Source organism: Gymnoscopelus braueri, assembly GCF_963280865.1.
Source record: "Gymnoscopelus braueri genome assembly, chromosome: 12".
NCBI classification, from domain to species: Eukaryota; Metazoa; Chordata; class Actinopteri; order Myctophiformes; family Myctophidae; genus Gymnoscopelus; species Gymnoscopelus braueri.
The window spans coordinates 21981263-21997032 of record NC_137614.1 but is presented as its reverse complement, the minus strand read 5'-3'; the positions used below and the strand labels follow the sequence as shown (position 1 = coordinate 21997032).

The window sequence follows — 15770 nt, the reverse complement described above, 5'->3', positions numbered from 1 at the left end:
TGTGTGTGCGTGCGCGCGCGCGTGTGTGTGTGCAGTCTGTGCACGTATGCATGTATGTGTGTGTTTCTATGCATGTTGTATGTAGAGCGAGTAAGTGAAAGCTAAGTGTAAAGTGTATTATTGTGTGCACACTTGAAAGTTGTGCACGTGCCAGATTGAATGACCTCTCAAATATGAAAAGTGTGTGTGCATGCGTATGCATGCATGCCCATGTGGGTGTACGTGCATGTGGCATCCATGCCAGGCCAACCACCTCAAGTGTGGTGAATTTTTAAGAGGGGGGACATTTTAACGTTTTGTCCTTCCCTCAGTGACCTTGTACAGAACCTCTCCTCACTCATTAGATGTATTTCAGTCCCTCATGGTATATTTACTGCACTGTGCCAACACTTCTCTCATGTAATTTTCCAGAACAACTTCTCTGCAGATGGGAATCAAAGTATCTATTGATCTCCTCTCATCGAAGGAGACATTCTTTTGTAAATATGTATAAAGTTCTGCTTTCAACGGAAGGTTTTGGGGGATTGTGTGGTTTGTTAAGACCGAATATCGGAAACATGTGCATACACATGCATGACCACATTACATACTGTACATAGAGAATGCCTTTACACGCGAGACTCCTTCTCACAAGCATGCTGCACACACACACACTCAGAGAGAGAGGGAGGGAGGAAGATGAGCACATACAGTACTGCCCCCCCCCCACACACACACACACACACACACACACACACACACACACACAGTGTAGTACAGTACTGTATGTGCGCTCATACAAATCATATAATCATATCTGCAGGATTATGCTAGTAATTCCAGCTATATTACAGTTCATACACACAATCCATCAACGTCTTCATTCTAAAACAGCATAACAAGCATACAATAGCAAACATCATACATCTCGCATGCCAGTGGAACCACATACATTCCCATGGAATAACATACTATAGAATCTCAATCAGAGAAACAGGATCACATTAAGACTATGAGCAGAACAGACAAAACCACACATTAAAAGGATATCAAAATACTGCAATACTGTGTTTTGTTGGCAGCGATGCATGGAAATGACCTCCATCTGGGCACTCTGTGGGCAAGTCCTTCAAGGTACATACCACATTCTATGCATTTCCAGTCATTGGTACAAATCCCATTCGTGTCTTACTGTATGTTGTCCTCTCTCTCTCTTTCAACCTTCATTCTTATTTCCCCATAATATTTGATTCTTTCATTCAAGGTGCACAAAAAATACAATCTTACAGTATAGGATATTGTTATCCAAAAATACAAATAATACACAGTCATCAAACAGTGCTTATATCATACAGGGAATGAATGAACGGTAGGCTACTGTATGTAGTAGTGTATTGTGAGTGTATACCAATAATATCTATAGCCTGTATCTATACGTGATGTATGATCAGTGATACACATGTACAGTATCATACTGTACACGATGACAGTGCAATGACCAATGATGGAACTGATAAACCAGTAAAGCCATTAAAAATCTAAAACGAATTGGATTAGTTATTGTGGTGGTCTATCTAACTAATAATACATCAAGCACATAATTGCATTGTCACAGGTTCAACTCCAGAGATTGGAGTTGCATGTTAACATCGTATAGATTCCTTTCTCTGCACACAATCCACTCTAAACAAATTATCTAAAAATAAGACTGCTATTCACCTCTTTCCTAGGCTGTGTGTTTTCCACTTCCTGTCGATTTCATTGGATATCATTGGTCATCTGACCAGTTTCATTGGATTTCATTGGATCAAATCGACAGGAAGTGGAAAACACACAGCCTAGGAAACAGGTGAATAAAGGTTTTGAGAGTGTTTCGTATCTGCAGCTCTCTGGTCACAAATCCTGCTTCACTTAGCTACAACTGGGAATATCTGTCTCTTTCAAACCTTGTATCTAAAAGTGCAACAATTGGAAGTAGCCTCTTCTACTTTAGTGTATACTTCATAGAACTACAGTACGTTGTTAGATTAATCTTTGATTAATACCCAAATGTTTTCCTACAATAGTCAAATAATTGCCTACTGAATGGAAGGGTATTTGTTGTATGATGAAATTAGTCAAATGACAATCAGAAGTATTTAACATTGGCCCGCCACACTCTTTCCATTAAAAACATTTATAAGCCAAAGAGTTGAGGCGGTGACATGTATCAGACACCAAACAACTTGAAAAAAACAAACCAGACAATGAGTCGGGGACAAGACAATAAGGCTTATAAGTTCAAGCAGACATGCATTAGATATGCATTAGCTAGACATTAGCTCATTCAGCCTTTGGTTAGGAACTATGGGGGCCCTGCTGAGTTCAATGCCATAAGTCTTTCTGGATCGATGGCTCTGGTTTAGATGTTTGACACAAAAAAGAAGTGTGCGCAAATAGGATATAACAAGGCTAGAGTCCCCACAGAGAGAGGGGGGAGAGAGAGAATGAGAGAGTGAGGCAGAGGAGGGGAGAAAAAGACAGGGGTAGACAGAGCGAGATACAGTAAATAACAAGACCAGGAGACCTGGTTCTGCCAGACCCAGACTTCACATGACGTGTCAGCCTGTGTCTATGCCCATGTATGGACGAAAGGGGGACAGACTTTTATGGCTGGGGCCTAAGGACAAAGTGACCATGCCCATGTATGGAGAAAACAGGTACAAAGCCTCATGTAAGCCAGACCCCCTGGGTCCGGCAAAAATCTAATCAAGGGCACGGCAACTCGATTATAGATCTCGGACTTGACGTGGCCAGCCTGTGATGTCAGTCGTCTATGACGTATCTGTGACATACTGTATGACTGCAAATTTGGGCAAGGTTTCAACCCGATTCCGAGGCCCATTGACTTCCATTATAAAATGAAAGTTAAATACTTAAAAGAAATGTAAACCCTATGAGTACTAAGTCAATCTACTGGCAATGTGCACAAGACATTTTGCACTGATCGGTCCAGCAATTTGCGAGATTAGCTGCAGACAACAATCACACACAGGCCGACCCTCTTATAGGGCATAGCAGTGGCGGCCATTTTCTGGTTCCACTTCAAAATACTCAATGCATTTTTCCCATTGACATTTCCAAAAATATTTATATCAATTCATTTAAGCCTAGAATCAAGCCATCCAGGGTCCTGGTGAATCATGACCATAAAACATTTTTTTCTATTTTATTTTATATTTAATTATATGATATACTATATTTAATAAATACCCTTTGTTTTGCCGTTTTCAAAAAAGTTTTTTCACAGAATCAAACGTTTTATAGTCATGATTCACCAGGACCCTGGATGGCTTGATTCTAGGCTTAAATGAATTGATATAAATATTTTTGGAAATGTCAATGGGAAAAATGCATTGAGTATTTTGAAGTGGAACCAGAAAATGGCCGCCACTGCTATGCCCTATAGACAGTTAACCTCTAGAGTCATGGTGGAAAAACAGGGGACAGCAAAGAAGGCTGCTTATGGAGGCTCATAAGTTCAAGCAGATGGATATATGTTACTGTAGCTAGACATTAGTTCGGTCAGTATTCAGTTTAAAATTATTAGGAGCAATTGGGGCCCTGCTGAGTTCAATGTCATATATCTTAATGACTGATGGCTCTCGTTTATATGCTTGACACAAAATAATAAGTGGGAACAAACAACATAAAGTATGATGAGAATCCCCGCCGAGGGTATCAGGGGGTGAGAGAAAGGAAGACAGGGAGGGAAGGGGCCGGTGGGAGAGAGGGAGGGAAAGTGGAGGAGAGAGAATGAAAGAGAGAGGAAAAGAGAGAGGGAAGCGGAGGGGTCGTTGGGTAGCCATGATTTATCGGTGGATATGGATCCAGCCCAGCTCTTTTTTCAAGTGGTTGATGGTGTGGTTTTTAATCCCTGTCAACTCTCTTCCTCTCATGCAGAGTTTGTCATTTCTAACCACACTCAAAGGCTCAGGGAGCCACAGACACTGGCCTGGCTTCCAATCAAACAGGGTCAAATGAGTCTTAGTCATTAATTCATATAATTATATCCTTCCAGTCACTTTATCATCAATTCCAATTTCCAACAAGCTCTTTCAAGCTAAAAACAAAAAAACAAAAAACAACGCTTACCCCATATTGTACTACCACTTACTCTAACCTGCACTGGCTGAGCTTGCATTTGACTAAATGATACACAATGAACTTTGTTATATTCAGAACACATGAAGCCATTAGAGCAGTCGTTAGTGAAAGGGTAAACTGAGGCTTGATCATTTATTTAAAATCACACATCTAGTCAGTTCACCATCAATCAGTGGTTCCTACTAACCACTAAACCCTGGTGTCTCTGTTTTGGGCATGTCTCATTATAGGCGAACGTATGTCGAACCATAGAATAGGGCTTAAGTGTTTAACTTGGGGACAACTTCTACTGGTACCAGGTACTGGGTAGTTCGTTACACACACTTGGGATCCCATGTCTCACTTGTCCTCACACAACCAGAAGGATGCCAGGGGAATGCAACTACAGTGTAGCTTCCCGCGGTTGCATAAAAGACCAGCAGCACCAGGGATCCCCAGGGACCAGGCATAGCAGCCACGAGTGCAAACCATTTCCAACAAGCTTTTCAAGCTAATCAAAGAGGAAAGGAGTACTACCGACTGATTCCCCCGATTGAAACAGACACAGCTGTTAATCTCCACTGCCAACACCCCTACAACACACCTGAACCTTGTTGTGGTTTGGAATGGGACTGGATGAGATAATCACACCCCATCTTTCTAATGAGCTGTTTTCATAGAGAAGCTCAGAAATGAGACTGAGATAATTGTGATGTCACCAGGGAAGCTCATTAAGTCTTATTATGTTCTGCCCCAAAGCCAAACTTCTGTGAATTGTTTATGTAACTGGTTGCCAATAGAGATGATTTAGTTGGACTCAAATAAACATAGCCGATACTGTATGTGTGACGTGTGTATGTATGTTCTCATGTTCAAGATTCATGATTTGTATGTGTTACATCTTATATACACAAGAGTAAAAATGTGGTTTCTGTTCTTCAAAATTGTATTGATTTGTATGTGTGTGTGTGTGTGTGTGTGTGTGTGTGTGTGTGTGTGTGTGTGTGTGTGTGTGTGTGTGTGTGTGTGTGTGTGTGTGTGTGTGTGTGTGTGTGTGTGTGTGTGTGTGTGTGTGTTTTGTTTTGATTGTATTGCTGTATTGTTGTATTGTACTTTCTGCTTTGGCAATGTAAACGTATGTTTTCTCATGCCAATAAAGCCCTTTGAATTGAAATTGAATTGTGTGTGTGTGTGTGTGTGTGTGTGTGTGTGTGTGTGTGTGTGTGTGTGTGTGTGTGTGTGTGTGTGTGTGTGTGTGTGTGTGTGTGTGTGTGTGTGTGTGTGTGTGCGCGTGTGTGTGTGTGTGTGTGTGTGTGTGTGTGCGTAAGTGCGTGTGTGTGTGTGTGTGTGTGTGTGAGAATACATACATATACATACGTATTAATTGTTAATTTTACTTGTCTTTAACAATACCATTTCTTTGTGTGTGAGTGTGTGAGCTTGAAATGTTTCTCCAACACTCATTTGGTATAATAAATCAGTTCTAAACCGGAGCCCAGCATTGCACGAGCAGTTTTTTTTTTTACTGTACTGCTTAATTAGCACCTGCCTTGTTTGGTATTGGATGTGCGTGTTACCTTCTTCTAGCTGTATCCTCATGTGTTCTCTAGGCTAAACCAGTTTCATACAAGATATTTTGCATCAACTGTGGCGTCAGAGCCTTGCTGCATGACCCACTTTTTCTGATTAAATTGATGCAAATCAGTGATTTAAGTGTCAGATAAATAAACACATCATAAAATCAAGCTTTGCTTTGTATTGTAAACATTTCTATTTATTTTGAGACAATAATAGTGAAACAAATCGCTTTTTGTCTGATAGGTTACCTCATTTTAGCCGCGGCACAGCCCTGCAGGCATTCTGGTACTGTAAGCCTGACACAGACAAGAAGATGATTGTGTGTAACATAGTTACGTAGTTGTGTATACCCCTTGGTGTAGGCATGCAGTATGATGTACAGTCACGCCATAGTTAGTTCAAAGAACCCCATTCTTCACCACTTGAATATGGATCATTTTCAGGTGTTGGATTGTGTTGGATTTTCTAAATTCATGGTCACATAGAACTGGTGAGGGTTTGTGGTTCCAGTCTTCCATGCACAAAATACAGCAGGTCAGGTGACCATCTTCAAGTTCTCAAAATGTTTTAGAGAAACAAAACTATCATATTATTATTATTATCGTGTATCATTTAATGACTATTTATGTATGCTATATTATTTTATTCATGATGGTTGTATTTTAAAGAGTATAGCCCACACACAATGCACCTGTTCAAAATACCTTTTAAGGGCCAAAATGCACCTTTCCACCTAGCTGCCAAAAAGTGATGCAGCTCTATATTGACGTGTTTATCCCCGAAATGACTGATCACAGGTTTTGTAGCAATTTGTAGCATTTGTAGAAATATTGGGCCTGTAATGTAATTTAAAAAAAAAAAATAATAATAATAATAGACCAAAATGTATTTAGCCCCTCGTTTATAAAATAAATGCAAATACAAAATCAAATAGAAAATACAAAATAAATAAATATTAAAAAGGTGCCCAGAAATACCAAGTGCCCACTGTAACTGTTACCAGAGTTGACGCAGGTCCCGGATGATTTGACAGCGTGAGAATAAATAGGATGTGGCGTGAGTGCGTGTGAAGCGCTTCATTTCCGTGTGTCTGACGCTCATTGCGTGAGAGACTGTTGTGAATGTGTGGGTCATGTGAGAGTTGTGTGGGTCATGTCAGGTCAGCACAGAAAACACTGTTCAAGTATCAAACCGAGGGCAGGAGACGTGTGCGGGAGACGGTGTTTGTCGCCCTCTGAAGGGAAGAGAGAGAACTACAGGAGCATAGAGATCATTATCTGACTGGAAGGATGTTTCCGTCAACTAAACGTAAACCATAATTAAAATAATAACAAACGGCTCATTACCGCACACAGGACTTATTTGATGACAGAATATGTATTGTTAATGTACAACACAAGCATAAGGTAAACTAGCCTGGGATCAAGACTATCATATATGTATTTTATCGAGTATTTCATCATGATTTGTGTGCGTGAGGATCTCATTTTAAACAAGCTCAGTGCTTAATGAGTCTTCCAGTTTAGTAGACCTTGTATTGTGAATTTGTACTGCCATGTACTGTTGTTCTCATGTCTTACTAAATAAAGTACACCAATCAATCAATCAATCAGTCTGACTTTTACTTTTGTATCTACGATATTGGCTAGCCCCCTGTGTGTCCTGCACTTTCACCAGTAAAGTCACTACTTCTCCGTTCATGTACAATAAAAATATATAGGGTGCTTACCCGGTTGCCCCAAATGTTAACTCACTCTTTGGAGTCTTTGTGCAATGTATTAGTTCATATTTTGCAATAGATATGTGTTTTAATTCCGTCTGTGTTGGATTCTGTCGGAAGTTCCCTGTATTTTCCCGGGCGCATCCATAGAGTTAAAAAATAAGGGCGCATCCTGTGAAAGCCGGAATTACACTCAATGTAAAGAGGAAGTTAACGAGGGGGGGGGGGGGGGGGTGGCGTTCGGCCACAGACGGGATTAAAACACATATTTATTGAAACATATGGACTAATACATTGCACAAAGACTACGAAGCGTGACTTAATATTTGGGGCAACCGGGTAAGCACCTTATATTCTGCATTTGTACATCTTTGGAGAAATACGAGATTTACTGGTGAAAGTGCAGAACGCACTGTAGTAGGGGGTACTAAGCACAAAAAATGGCCAAATCGTTACGCGGCGGATAAAAGCATGAAATTTGATACAGATGTCCCTTGGGTCATCCTAAAACATCCTAGAAGGGGTGCCCAAAAAAATCTTAAACAGGAAGTGACTTATGGACAAAATTCAAAATGGCCACCTAAACTGTTGACCGTTGACTCAAAAGAATCTCCAAAAAGCATAAAATTTGGCACATATGTCCCTTGGGTCATCCTAAGACATCCTAGAAGGGGTGCCCAAAGGAATCTGAAACAGGAAGTGAGTTATTGACTAAATTGAAAATGGCCGCCTAGTGTTGTCGATTGACTCAAAAGACAACTAAAGAATCTCATAAAAGCATACAATTTGGCACACATGTCTTTTTGGTCATCCTAAGACATCCTAGAAGGGGTGCCCAAAGAAATCTTAAGCAGGAACTGAGTTATTGACAAAATTGAAAATGGCCGCCTACAGTGTTATCTATTGACTCAAAAGACAACTAAAGAATCTCATAAAAGCATACAATTTGGCATACATGTCCCTTGGGTCATCCCAAGACATCCCAGAAGGGGTGCCCAAAAAAATCTTGAACAGGAAGTGAGTCATTGACAAAATTGAAAATGACCGCCTACAGTGTTGTCGATTGACTCAAAAGACAACTAAAGAATCTCATAATGGCATACATGTCCCTTGGGTCATCCTAAGACATCCTAGAAGGGGTGCCTGAAATTATCTGAAACAGGAAGTGACTAAATTGAAAATGGCTGTGTACAGTCTTGACAGATGATGCAAAAGACACTCATAAAAAATAATCTCATAAAAGCATGACATTTGGTACAAATGTCCCTTGGGTGATCTGAATGCATCCTAAGGGGTGCCAAAAAAAGTTTGAATAGTCTCTCAATGGAAAACACTCCTCCCACACGGGCTGCACTGCTACAATATTCAAATCGAGCAGCCAATCTAGCATTTGGTCCAGAAGCCTGAAAGCTATGCAATCTCTACCATCTCCTGACAAATAAATTAAAGTCGCTGATTCGTGGACACCTTTATGGACACTCTTGCCAGAGGCTGCTTAAGTTTGTAGAGAACTCAAGTGTGGCTGCAAAGCTGAGCCCTTCTGTTCGAGAAAGTGTAGATGCCGGGATGCTGGGTTACCTTGCAGAGCATTATGCCAATGTGCTGGTAATTGCGAAATGGCACACATGAATACATGTAGTTACTAAACACTAATCACAAAAAAACTGTAATGATCAAGAAGAAAATACATGAGAAGATAGAGTGTAAAACAAGCAAGAAGATGTAGAGTGCAAAATAAATAAGATGCAGAGAGTAAAATAAGAATATGCAGAGTAAGATAAGATGCAGAGTAAGATAAGATGCAGAGTAAAATAAATGAGAATATGCAGAGAGTTAGATAAATAAAGAAGATTCAAAGAGTACAATAACAAAATTATGCAGAAAGTAAAATAAATAAGTGATGTAGAAATGAAAACAGAAGGTAGACTACAAAATACGGCAAGTTATGCACTGCATAACCTGTCGTATTGAGTCTGCATAATATGCAGACTGCCATGGTCAACTGTTTAAACAGCCATTTAGAATTTCTTCAACATGGTCCCTTCCTAAAAAGTTTAATAAACAAGCAAACAAATAAATAACCCCTTCTAGGATATATTAAGAAGCACTCAATGTACGTACCAAATTATACACTTTTATGACGTCCCCTTATGTTTTCTTTTGTGTCAACTGCTTTTAGGCGGTCACTTCCTGTTTAAAACCTTTTTGGGCACCCCTTGTAGGATGCGTTCAGATCACCCAAGGGACATTTGTACCACATTTCATGCTTTTATGAGATTCTGTAGGCGGCCATTTTCAATTTAGTCAATAACTCACTTCCTGTTTCAGATTATTTTTGGCACCCCTTCTAGGATGTGTTAGGATGACCCAAGGGACATATGTGCCAAATTGTATACTTTTTGGAGATTCTATAGGCTTTTTGAGTCAATCGCCAACACTGTAGGCGGCCATTTTCAATTTAGTCAATAACTCACTTCCTGTTGAAGACTTTTTTGGGCACCCCTTCTAGGATGTCTTAGGATGACCCAAGGGACATGTGTGACACATTTTATACTTTTTGGAGATTCTTTAGTTGTCTTTTGAGTCAATCGACAACACTAGGCGGCCATTTTCAATTTGGTCAATAACTCACTTCCTGTTTCAGATTTTTTTGGGCTCCCCTTCTAGGATGTCTTAGGATGACCCAAACGACATGTGTGCCACATTTTATGCTTTTTGGAGATTATTTTGGTGTCTTTTGAGTCAACGGTCAACAGTTTAGGTGGCCATTTTGGATTTTGTCCATAACTCACTTCCTGTTTAAGATTTTTTTGGGCACCCCTTCTAGGATGTTTTAGGATGACCCAAGGGACATCTGTATCAAATTTCATGCTTTTATCCGCCGCGTAACGATTTTTCACTTAGTACCCCCTACTATGGGGGGTGCTACAGCCAAGACCTGCGTAGATATGCAAATATCAAAATCAATAAAATACATCTATGATAGTCTTGATCCAAAGATATACGTTTTTCAGTGCAAGCTATAATTCACAACATGCTAATTAAAAATATGTTAGGTTAGTGTGTGTGTTCTTTGAATCAAAAATATTCAGGTTACATTATATTCAAATGGTTGGGTTTGCCAAGTGGAACTACTGTCTAAAGAGCTATTTCCGGGGAAGATTTTCAGAACGGACCAGGTTGTTGCCATTATTTGCAGGATAGATAAACTGTGCTGGTGAGTATTTTCTTTATTACATGAAATATGACCATATCTGTCACTATTGCAATGCACGGACAAAGGGTAGCATAAATCTCACCATGATAATTGTCATTTTGTGTAATATTGTCATACAAAATGGAAGCAAACTGTAAAAAACCTTTGTATTTCGAGGCCTGGGCAGCTAACTTGTTTTACGCTAACATCAAATCAACATAGATCCCATAGTCCGGAGGAACCACCGGATTTACGCGTTGTGAATGGCTATTTGGTTGCAGTGGTGGAAAGTAACTAAGTACATTTACTCAAGTACTTAAGTCCAATTTTGAGGTATTTGTACTCTACTTAAGTATTTCCAATTTCCAATACGTTTACTTACTCCATTACATCTCAGAGGCAAATATTTTTTATTTACTCCTCTACAATTATTTGAAAAATAATTATTACAAAAATAGATTTTTACTTAACATACTATACCACTTCAGCCCTATACATTTTGGCCATTTGTAAATAGCCGATCTACAAGCTCACAATGTGTTGCATCGAGCTTGTAGATCTGCTATTTTCAAAAGATTTGTGTACATATTTTACATTGAAAACGTGTGAAATCTGACGTTCTCCATAATGAGTAATTTCTACTTTTGATATTTAAACTGAAAGTACATTTTTATACCAATACTTTTGTACTTTTACTCAAGTAAGTTTTGAATTCCGGACTTTTACTTGTAACAGTATTTCTACATTGCAGTATTGATACTTTAACTTAAGTAATACAATTTGAGTACTTTTCCCACCACTGCATTTATTTAATATCTTGGAGGTCGCTATTTTAAAGCATCTGCCAATCAGTGCGAACATCTCTCTAGGCTATGGGATGGTGTTGATATAGCTAGCGACTAAAGAAGCTTATACTTCGTTGCGCTCGGGTGTCGCGCACCGAAAATAGCTGATGTCCAAGCTCACAACATGTTGAAGTGCGAACGCGTTGTGAGCTTATAGATCTGCTATATTCGGGCGTGCGACACCGACGCGCAACCAAGTATAAATCACCCCTAATGACAGGAATAATTCAACTTCCCTTTTCTCGTTAGTACGAAGCTATATCCATATATCTGTTTTATGATCATTTGACAGCTGTTTGAACGTCTGTATTGTGAACAGTTAGTGTTTGGCTAATATGGATGATTGCTGTTCTAGCTATAGCTGCAGCTAAGAGACAGACCCTGTAGCTGTTACTGTTGGTACATCTGTCATGTCATAATGACAGTTGTCCAGGAAATAACATGGCTGTTATTCAGAGCAGTAATAGATTCATCATTGAGCAACTCATTCACCAAGGAAATGACATGCCTTCTGCCTGACAACATGAGGAATTAACCACTTAAACCCCATATGGGTAACCGGAGGCCCTCAGAGCTCAATACTAGTGTCTATTCTGTTCTCTTGCTCGCTTTGTGGCCTTGTCGATCTGCTATTTTCTGCGAAAGCTTTCCCCACAGTACGGATGCTGGGGTTTAAGTGGTTATGGGTGATTTCTATTCTATTGACTTGTACTCTTCAAACTGGAACAGTTTCAGTGTTTTACAAATGGAAATTGTAAAGTGTGTGCATGAAGAGACAAAGCAAGGATAGGACTGTTACATCACTGTAACCTGATAATGAAAACTGTATTAATCATGTGTCGCATACCCTATGGACCCTTTGGTTCCCTGTTTTTCGGTTTATCCTGAATGGTTCCATAGAATAATTCCTAATCTGATGAAGACTCGTTAGCAGAGGTTTGTTGAGATTTGCTGAAAAATAGGACACAAATCTAATCTATGGTAACAGATGTTCAAATGTTTCAGTGTAGTTCACTTTTGTCATTGAGTAATCATACCTGTTCTGAAAAGATAAGCAGTAAGCACCCTTGCAAATGAAGGCATTTGCAAATTTCATCAATAGAATAATAGTTCTGTATTCAAGACCACCTAAAGCCTAAATACTGTGTGAGACAAGTCATGGCTCATAGCTCTGGTTATTTGCAAAACTCTGTGAGACATGAATAACACGGTGTTAGTGTTTCAGGACGTGTGTCTCACAGCCGGTGAGAGGTTCCAATTCCAAATGACATCCGTGAGCCGAAAAATCTGTCTTACAGGGGTTGTCACACTGTATAAATTAGGCTTAAAACGAGACGAAGTCGAGACTGAGACCAAGGCAGAGTCAAACCAAGATCAGAAGAATAAGGCAATCTTTGGGTTTGAAACACTCCAATTATCTTTTATTGACCTTGGAAAGGTTCAGAATTGGGTATACGGTGTCAAACACCTTACTATTGCTAGTACAGACAATGAGAAAATTATGCCTACTACATAAGTAATGATATATTTAAAAGAATGTGTAATTAAATTCCACCGTGCGAGATCAGAGTAAATGGCATGAACCCTAGTCAACGGGGTAAATGGTCACATACATACAGTGTAAAGAAAACAATGTAGTGCTCGAAAGAAACTAGGATACCAGGACAATACAAAACATACTGTATGTAAAAACGTAACCATCCTATCTGCATAGTAAAACTAGCATTTATCAAAGTACAAGAAGGCATACAACAAGTAAAAAGGAGTGCTTTAATCTTAATTGAGACCAGTTCTGTAGTATGCAGTACCATCAAATAAATATCAAAATGTGGCGTTGACTGAGACCAGAATACTGCAGCCATAGTAGCGCCTGGCGAGTACACATTAAGGTGTGCAATGCAATTCTAGCTAGTGCCACAATTGGAGCTAGACATATTCCTGTGGCTGCACACCTCTTCTTTATCTATGGCTTCTTAATTTTTCTATTATTCTTCATTTACATAAACTACTTTCACAAAAGTGCTGTGTAAGTAAAGAATTAGAATCAAAGTAGAATAACACATACTATTTGGCTTGGTTGATTGTTCGTTCATACAATTATACTCACGTTTTATTAAAGTTTTAAGTATGTGTTATTGTTGTTGATCAATGACATTCTTCTCCAGTGCTCCCTGTAGCAGGTGGAGGGATGAGTCTCTCCCCTGTGATTGGCACAGAGGTGCCGGAAGCAGCCAATGGGGTCTTGACAGCTATTTCTTCAGAACCCTGTAGTGAGAATGGCCCATACACCCATGTCCCAGGCTCATTTAAATATGGAGGGAGCAGAGTGCACTGTCCTGGACAGGGATCAGAGGACGGATCCCTGGGAGAGACTGAGAACCACGTGGATGTGGAGACAAGAGTTTGTGACGGGGAGGGATGCTTAGATTCAGAAATAGACAGTTCCATGACTCGCGATTTGGACGCTCAACCACACACAACGTTATTACCTTCACCACATGCGCTTGACCCCTCCGTTCCCAGACTTCCCACAGCCACGTGCACTGAAGGCACAGAAATAGGCCCCAAAGACACAGAGATTCCCCCAGAGGCCACTCGTTCTGGTGAGTCCCCGGGCGCAGCTCCACGAGGGGACTCACCCCAGCACACAGAATCCAAAGACTCGCCTCCACGAGCAGACCCTGTCAGTGCAGACAGACAGCAGACAGACACAGAGACTGTAGAGGTTAGCACCAGAGAAGAGATGGATGGAGACGGAGAGAAGGAGAAACAAGATGAGGAGGATGACGAGAAGAGAGAGAAACAGAGATGGAAGCAACATGATGCAGGAAGCCCAGAGGATGAGGTGAGACCAGTTTTTGTTTGAATTAAAACAATTATATCTATTTAAAAACGTGTAAATAAGTATTCCAATTGACAGCATTGTCCTTCAAAATAAAAATACAATTGGGGACTTTTGAAATCCAATCCACCTCCTTGACTAAGCATTGAGAAAATAAGAAATTTGAATTCTGGTGGACTGTACACTGGATCATTTTATGGCCTATTGGTGTGTTTAGGATGTAGGCCTTATGCCTTTATTTGTCTGAGGGACACTGCAGTGATTTAGAAGCAACTACTAACCTCTTCTCCCTCTCTTCTCCTGTTTAGCCCTCATCTCACTACTCCTCCTCGGCCCCTTGTCCCAGCACCAGCTGCGCTTCCTCTCCCCCTCCTGGTCTCCTCCCGGCAGACAACATTGCCTGTCCTCCCCATGTCATGGCCCAGGTCCGCGTCCGCAATGTACCTGAGAGAGACCGCATCGTCCGGGGCATGCAGGACAGCAAGAGCCTGGATGAGATCAGCCAAGCCTGTGGAGGTATGTCAGATATACCCAGCTTTTATGTGCCCTCTGCGAGGGGCATGATAAAAGGACAAAGATGGTGATAACTGATATCAGCCCTTGAGCTGATAACTGTTATCAGCTGTTATCGGCTTGATACGGCAGTAGATGACCATCAATGCAAGATAAAGTACCACAACCCACCAAACAGTCACCCTGAGAGACCTTGCTGATGCTGCGGAAAGAACTCAGCATATCAAACGTAGCCAACATGGTTGCTGCATTGATTAAACGCTATTCTATCTTCTTTGTGACTAAATAACACTATGGATATGTGATACACAAATTATTGCCTGGGCATTCGTCGTTGCCAGAGGTTATCCAACCGACGGTGATAAGCCCTAGGGCTGATACAGCTAGCTGACCAATCAGCACAAGTTAAAGTGCCAACGCATGCTGAACTGTCGCCGTGAGCAACCTTGCTGTGGAAGTAACTCGACATGTTAAACAATCAAATTGGCTGACAACACTATTTTGGATGGTGTGGCAGAATCCATGGCTGAGAGGAGACACTTGAGTTTGGGCGCAAAGGAACCACAACACAGAGCAGTAAATGGTGACCTTCAATGGTTGAAGGCTGTGCCGCTGTGTACCAACAAGCCTGCCAGCAGCCCTTGTGTTCTCAGCCAACTCCCCCACACTGTTTTCTTTGTTTGTTTTTTTGTTCAATGTTTACAGCAATGTTAATCTATTTATTGAATGAAAGTGTTGATGAAATACTATTTTCTCATTGTCATGGTGAATAAATAAATCTATGGGTATGTGCTACTATGGGTATGGTTGGATAATCTTTGGCAATGATGAATGTCCGAATGATAATCTATATTAATTTGTACTAGGCTTGGGCCAATATTTGATAATACACCCCACTAACAACGACATTGAGTTCCTTTCAAAACATCGCAAACTGCATCGAAATAACATTTTGGACATTGCCCAAGCCTT

General features: G+C 40.5%; 1 protein-coding gene across 3 annotated transcripts in view; it reads left to right on the top strand.

Moving 5' to 3' along the window:
- The first annotated feature begins 10573 nt into the window (after nt 1–10573).
- The window catches only part of borcs6 (BLOC-1 related complex subunit 6), a 13285-nt gene continuing 8088 nt past the window's right edge, over nt 10574–15770 (top strand). For all 3 annotated transcript variants that reach the window (XR_013934191.1, XR_013934192.1, XM_080444847.1), the window contains exons 1-3: nt 10574–10619; nt 13609–14288; nt 14594–14801. Coding sequence is in view for 1 of the 3 variants with exons in the window: in XM_080444847.1 (XP_080300973.1) it covers nt 13632–14288; nt 14594–14801 (865 nt within the window). In the remaining 2 variants the exon portion in view is untranslated. The remainder of the gene's footprint in view (nt 10620–13608; nt 14289–14593; nt 14802–15770) is intronic.